This window comes from Panthera pardus, unplaced genomic scaffold, assembly GCF_024362965.1.
Source record: "Panthera pardus isolate Hobbes unplaced genomic scaffold, ASM2436296v1 HiC_scaffold_22, whole genome shotgun sequence".
NCBI classification, from domain to species: domain Eukaryota; kingdom Metazoa; phylum Chordata; class Mammalia; order Carnivora; family Felidae; genus Panthera; species Panthera pardus.
The window spans coordinates 4,678,720-4,685,092 of NW_026526788.1; the positions used below are offsets into that span (position 1 = coordinate 4,678,720).

General features: G+C 47.4%; 1 protein-coding gene across 1 annotated transcript; it reads right to left on the bottom strand.

The window, feature by feature from the left end:
• Nucleotides 1-4,440: 4,440 nt before the first annotated feature.
• Nucleotides 4,441-4,869, bottom strand: LOC109248984 (28S ribosomal protein S21, mitochondrial-like). The gene has a single exon (XM_053910167.1). The coding sequence runs from the start codon at nucleotides 4,808-4,810 to the stop codon at nucleotides 4,547-4,549; it is 264 nt and encodes an 87-aa protein (XP_053766142.1). The 5' UTR covers nucleotides 4,811-4,869; the 3' UTR covers nucleotides 4,441-4,546.
• Nucleotides 4,870-6,373: the final 1,504 nt, after the last annotated feature.

The following is a 6,373-nucleotide window of genomic DNA, read 5'->3' on the forward strand; positions in this document are numbered from 1 at the left end:
AGTGCAGCATAACCTAGAAATACATCTAAGAGGACCACATGGAACGAGAGGCCAAAATATCAGCAGGGAAATTAGGTCGGACTAAGATAATGACTCTGTGCATGTCAATAACAGCAGTGGCCACACTTCTGCCTTTTGGGCGTGTCTCATCTTTGGCTGTCCTTCCCCTCCCCAGCATCTGATGAGATTTCACAGATGGTCTGCCTCAAATGTTTCTTCTTAATTACGCGCTGTGGTTTGAATCCTACAGAAACTCTGGACTGATGATATCCTCAGTTGTAGGCAGAATCATGCCATCTCTGCCCCCCTCTCTTCACACAGCTGCCTCGGGACACAATTTCCTGCTCCAAAGACCCTCTGTGCTCACTTGCAGCCATCCTAAACTCTCCTAGCATCCTGGAAAGCATAGTCTTGACTGTGCTGGGGGAGCCTCAGAGAAACCGTGGGAGATGCTGTTCTTTAGGGTGATACGAAGGAAGTGAAGTGCTCCACCATGTCCAGAGTGGTTCCGTAGCCATGACCTCACTTGATCCACACGTTAGCGGAAGGGGGTGACACTGCTGTAAATGGAGAAACTGAGTCTCACAAAGCCAAGGTCACCTAACAGCTTAGCAACAGATGTGAATGAAGCTCTCCTGGCTGCTTGTGTTGTCTTTTGTTTCTGTTTGTGGTGGTGTTTATTTTATAATTTTATTTTGTTGTTATGCAAAAAGGACCATTTAAATTAGAGACAGAATAATAACATTCTCCAAAATTGTTGCTACCAGAGCCATTATTTAACATTTTGGGGAGCATGTGCTTGATAGAAACTGACTGTTCCTACCCTGTCAAGATGAGATTCCCAGGAGCCTAACTGAAGCACTAAGGTTTGCTTTCCTCAGAGCTGCTAAAAATTACAATACATAACACAATACTGATTTGCATTTACACAGCTCCCCTTTCCTTTGAGGCCCTCGGAGCTTGTAACAAACACGCATTTCTGTATTTCCATGTTGACATGATGCCTCCTCCCATGGTGCCCAAGGCAGTTTGCATATATTAATCTATCCAGTCAGCCATTGAAGCCGTGTGGGAGTTTGTGAAGTTTAGGGCCAGGCCAACTCCTGAGCCTGCTCAAGTTTACAGTCATCTGATCCTTTGATGTGAGCAGACTCTCAAGCCGAATTTGGGTTAGGTGGTCATAAAAGGTGCCACACAAGACAGAAGATCATCATCCGGCTCAGTGTCGCTCAAAGCGGGGTCAGGAGACCACCCATAATAGAATTACGTGGGTGCTTAGTAAAAATGTGTTTCCTCGTCTCCACCTCAGACCTACTGAATCCAAATCTCCCAAGTGGCCTGACCTGGAGCTCCTTTGATCCTCCTGTGGCTCAAATGTGAAAACCCCAATCCAGTTTATCCTTTTATTCTAAGGGGAATCGAAACACTCCCCAGAAAGGTGAAGGGAAGTCTCTGCAGAACCCTCATGAGCTGCGGTGGCTGTGGTCTAACTGTCCCCCGCTGTCATCACTGTGCTTGCCATCTGAGGCTCCCAAGGGACCTCCTCCACCTGACAGGCAGGTGTGCCGTATTTTACTGTGTGTCTTTTTCCAGGAAGTTGAGCCTCACCATACTTCATATGAGACAAAAACCTTCTGGCCATCAAGCTTATTTGAACTACCAGTAATTGATATAATTTAATACTGACAGCTGCCTACAGCGTGGCCTGCACTGGGCTTACTCACTTGAGAAGTATGATCTCACTTAGGGTTCATAATAATAATTCTACAATGTGGACACCACCCTTTTCTCCATTTACAAATTCTTTAATGAGGCAAGGCAAGATCGAGTGACATATTCTGGGACATGCAGCTTCTTAGGGGCAGCTGGGATTTCCATTCAGAATGGAACCCCTTTGCTCCCCAGACTCACCTTTACCCCAGAAGAGACCTGATCCACTGTGGAGTTTGACCACTCGATCGGCAGGATCTGCCATTGATGGTCATGGAGCACTTTATCTTCCTCATTGAACTAAGTAAAACAGCCATCCCTACACACACACACACACACACACACACACACACACACACACCTTCCCCATCCTCTAGTCTCTCCCTGTTTTGTTTCAATCACAGAATCTGCCACAACGTGGAAATGGATTTGCTTATTCCTGTGTTCTTGCCTATCCCCGCACTGGAATTTAGGCCCCGTGAGGGCAGGACTCTTGCCTGTTCTGTCCACCATTGCATCTTCTAAGCTTAGAGCAGGGTCTCGTCCTCAGTAAATGTTTCTCAAATCAGTAAGCAAACGAACCCTTAATCTTTGGTTTCAGTGTCTTCCCAGAGTTTGTAGAAAACCATTCCCGATACTGGAATTGATCTGCTCTCTCTAGAAGGGTGGATTGGGACCCACTTTCCAGTCCTGACCTGCTGGGAGAAAACGTATAGCATTTTAAGAAAGCCCATGCATTGTGATGGTTACCATCTCTTAACACTTGGGGTCGCTATTCTTTCTGTCTTCTGAAATCCTTTGACCAAATAGGCACTACTGCCCACTTGTCTCTAGTCCCTGAGTCTACAGTGTCTAAATAGAACAGATTAGAGCATTGTTGTCAGAGACTCTGGGACCACGTTTATGTCCAGATAAGAGGAGCCCCTGACCTGAGTCCCAGGGTATAGAGACCCTTTCCTCTTGGCTGTGCCTCTTAGGTTGGAATGAGAAGTCTGTGGGGCCTCTAGGACTCCAGGCCATCCCCCCCGGACTGTGCTCTGTGTTTTTGCAACCTGGGAATTCTCTGGCCAAACGTTCCCAACCCCATGGGGTGACGGGATCTGCTTGGACTTCTGTCCTAGATCCATTGTCCCAGAAGTGCTCAGGCCCAAGGGGCAATTGTGTACAAGGGCGTGTTGACAGAGCATGGCTGTGTTGCGGGGGCGGGGGGGATGGTCCACGCATGCACGTAAGGGCCTTACAGGGCAGGATGGAACCAAGGCTGGGAAGAGGAAAGGGTGGGCCAGGGGCCAGTTTTCCCTGCCCCATCGTCTGCCAGCCCAGGCTTCTGAGCACATTCACTACCAGCCTGGTCTTCGGATCATTATGAAGGTGTATGTGGCGAGGTGGGATGAGAGGACATATTTGAGTTTGCTGACTTGGTTTCCAACCGTTAGATATTCTAGTCATCTGGCACGTAGCCTCTGTTTGTGCCCTGGCCCCGGGCCCTGCAAGTGTCAGGACGAGCCTGAGTGGCTTCTGAAAGCTAGGCTTGACGGTGGTAGCAGTATTTAAATGTCCCGTATGTGCATCTTACCTCTCAACTTCATTTTTGGGCTTCCTAGGTGTCTTTTTGCCTCAGTCATGCCTGGCACCTAAGTAGTTCATGACTAATGGCTACCTCTACGGTAATGATCACACGCCGTCCCGATAAACAGGAGAGCCAAATGCACGATGAGCCGGCAGTCGGCCTTTAACTCTCCTGACTCCCAGCGTCGGGTGCAACACACCCCCTTTACACAACGGTAAGGCAGAGCGTGCGAGAACTCAGCCGTGTCTGTGTGCTCCCCCCCCGCACGCCTGCTCGGAGGCTGTGCCACTGACAGCAGGCACGTTGCTTGTCCTGAATTTTTCAATCACTCTCCTCGCGTGGCTGGAAATGGTATGAAGAATTCATGTTCTAACTGAGTGTATAACCCTCTTACCACAGACACATTTGTACTTATTTTTAAATGTTTTAAAGGATATTTTTGGTTTCGTCAAATCAAGCAACTTGAGCATCATGCAGGCTTAACTTACAAACCCACAGTTGCTGAAAGAGGGCTGTGGCGTTTGAAGGAAGAAAAGTAATTATCCGTAGAGAGCCATTTCACTTCTGAGAGTCAAGGCTGCTTCGAAAAGTTTATGTCCCGGTGACTGATAGAGATCAAAACGTAGATAATCCAGCCCCCCGCCCGCCCCAGAATGTGTGGGTGCCTTGTTTACCACTGAAATAGCTTTGGGGCTGGCAGAACATTCCATTGGCCTTTAGACTTATAATATCATAAAGGCATTATCATATCTCCTATTTATTGTTCAGAAAAGTGAGACCAAAAATAGACTCCCTGAATCCAAAACTCAGAAACACAGAGAACAGGTGGGTGGTTGCCAGGGGAGGCAGTGGGAGTGAAACGGGTGAAGGGGGTCAAAAGGCACAAACTTCTGGTCATAAAATAAGTATTCCTTGGAGGTAATGTAAGCACGGCAGCTCTAATTAACAATACTGTATTGCATGTTTGTTGCTAAGAGTAGATCTTCAAAGTTCTCATCACAAGAAAAAAAAAAACCTGTCAGCTATATGTGGTGACAGATGTTAACTAGACTTATTTGTGGTCATTTAACAACAGATACAAATATTGAATCATCGTATTGTACACCTGATGCTAACATAATGTACATTAGTTATACCTGTTTTTATTTATTTTTTTTATATGTGATTGAGTTTATTATTATAAAAAGGGGGCGAAAAAATGAGGTTTGAGATAGGAAGGAGACAGCTGGAGAGGGATTTTCATACTGGGCCTACAATCCACAGGCCTCAGCAGCCCTGCCGTGGGTCTGCCCGATTCTTTCGCATCAAGAAGTTGATCTTGCGAGCCATTTCCATGTTGTAGATCCGCCGGCAGGTTTCATAGCTTTCCCTCTGTCGTCGGCGACAAGGCTTTTCATAGTACCGCCGTCGCTTAATGTCCTCAATGAGCCCATCCATGGTGAGAATTCTGTTTAGGGTCCTGTATGCACCTTCCACATTTCCTTCCTGTCCCATCACAGTCCTGGCAATGAACTTCAGATGTTTTGCCATCACCTTGGGGTTTAAATCCTCACTCTGCAGGATCCCACGCCCTCCGGAACCAGCCTTCAGGAGCCAGTTATATCTGTTTTTAAAACAGACCAAAAGGGGGTTAGATATAGTCTCACAAACACAGAGGTGCTGATTTCTCCTATGAGCGTCCTAATCCTCTCTGACTCTCCTGGTCCGGCCTCCACATGTGACTGGTTCCTTCTCAACTTCTTAGAAATAGCTTGTTATTTCCTGCATAATTTCCTTTCTTTTCTCTTTCTCTTTCTTTCTTTTTTTTTTTTTTTTAGAGAGAGTGTGAGCTGGAAGAGGGGCAGAGGGAGAGGGAGAGAGAATCTTAAGCAGGTTCCATGCTCACCACGGAGCCCAATGCAGGGCTCAATCCCACAACCTCGGATCACGATCTGAGCTGAAATCAAGAGTTGGGTGCTTAGCCAACTGAGCCACCCCAGCGGCACCCCTCCTGCATGATTTTCTTAAAGCGGTGGACATAAGTGGTCCTCATTCATATCTCAGAGTATAAAAACACAAATAATTGTTACCCATTTAAATATGTAGAATCTCATCGACAGGAGCTTAAAAATAACCGCCTGAACCTGGGTGATCCACATCTACTGAGGACGTGCAAAGTAGAGCCAATTCTGCCATGTTGCCTTCTGCTGTGTTTTGTCTAGATTTTGAGAAGAGAGGCCAGGAAACAGGCCACGAGTACCGACCACGGAAGCCACGTGCGGTTGAACTACTGACCTGGTTCCCCGCACCCCATGTGAACGGCTCTCTGTGCTGCTGGAATCTGTTGCGGATTCTATACTTCTGTTTCTAGCAGCTTCATTGAGGTATGATTTACACACAATAAAATCACCCACTTTTTAAGTGTTAAATTCAATGAGTTTAGAAACTCCGTAGAGTCAGGTGGTCACCAACGCACTGCAGATACACAGCATTTCTCTCACCCTGAAAGTCCTTCCTGCCCCTTGCTTTCCTCTGTTTTGGAAGGTGCGACGGCAGATTCAACATGCATCAGTGTTAGGGCTGAAGTGCACCCACAGACCGCCCCTGCTAGAGCGTGGAGACGCTGTTGTGTACCCAGTCTTGCCTACGGGAAAGGAAAAATCACTGCTTTAGGCTCGAGATTTCTTTCTTTCCTTTGGGAAAATAAACATCAGGTGCCGGACAGCCGGTGTTCCGCTCTTGTGTGTGGATGTTGGGTTTATTTGCAGTGCCTTTTGAAGCCGCACTTACCTGGTAGGCCCATGGGATTCTTTATTACTCCAGAGTTACTTAGGTCAGCAGGGCCCCCTCCTGAGCACCCTGGAGATGAGGTTGTGGTGGCGGATGAGCACAGGCCCCGGGGGGTCAGGCGGGCCTGGGTTCTGGTCCATGCTTTGCAATTTTCATACGATGTGACCTTGAGAAGGTTACTTAATTCCTCGAGTTTCTCCTCTGTCAGGTGGTGATAAAAAACGTCATCTCATAGGATTAGGGTGAAGGTTAAAAAGATTGCTGCGAACCTGCTACCACAAGGCCGGGCACACAACAGGCCTTGCTGATTTTGCATCCAGCGGA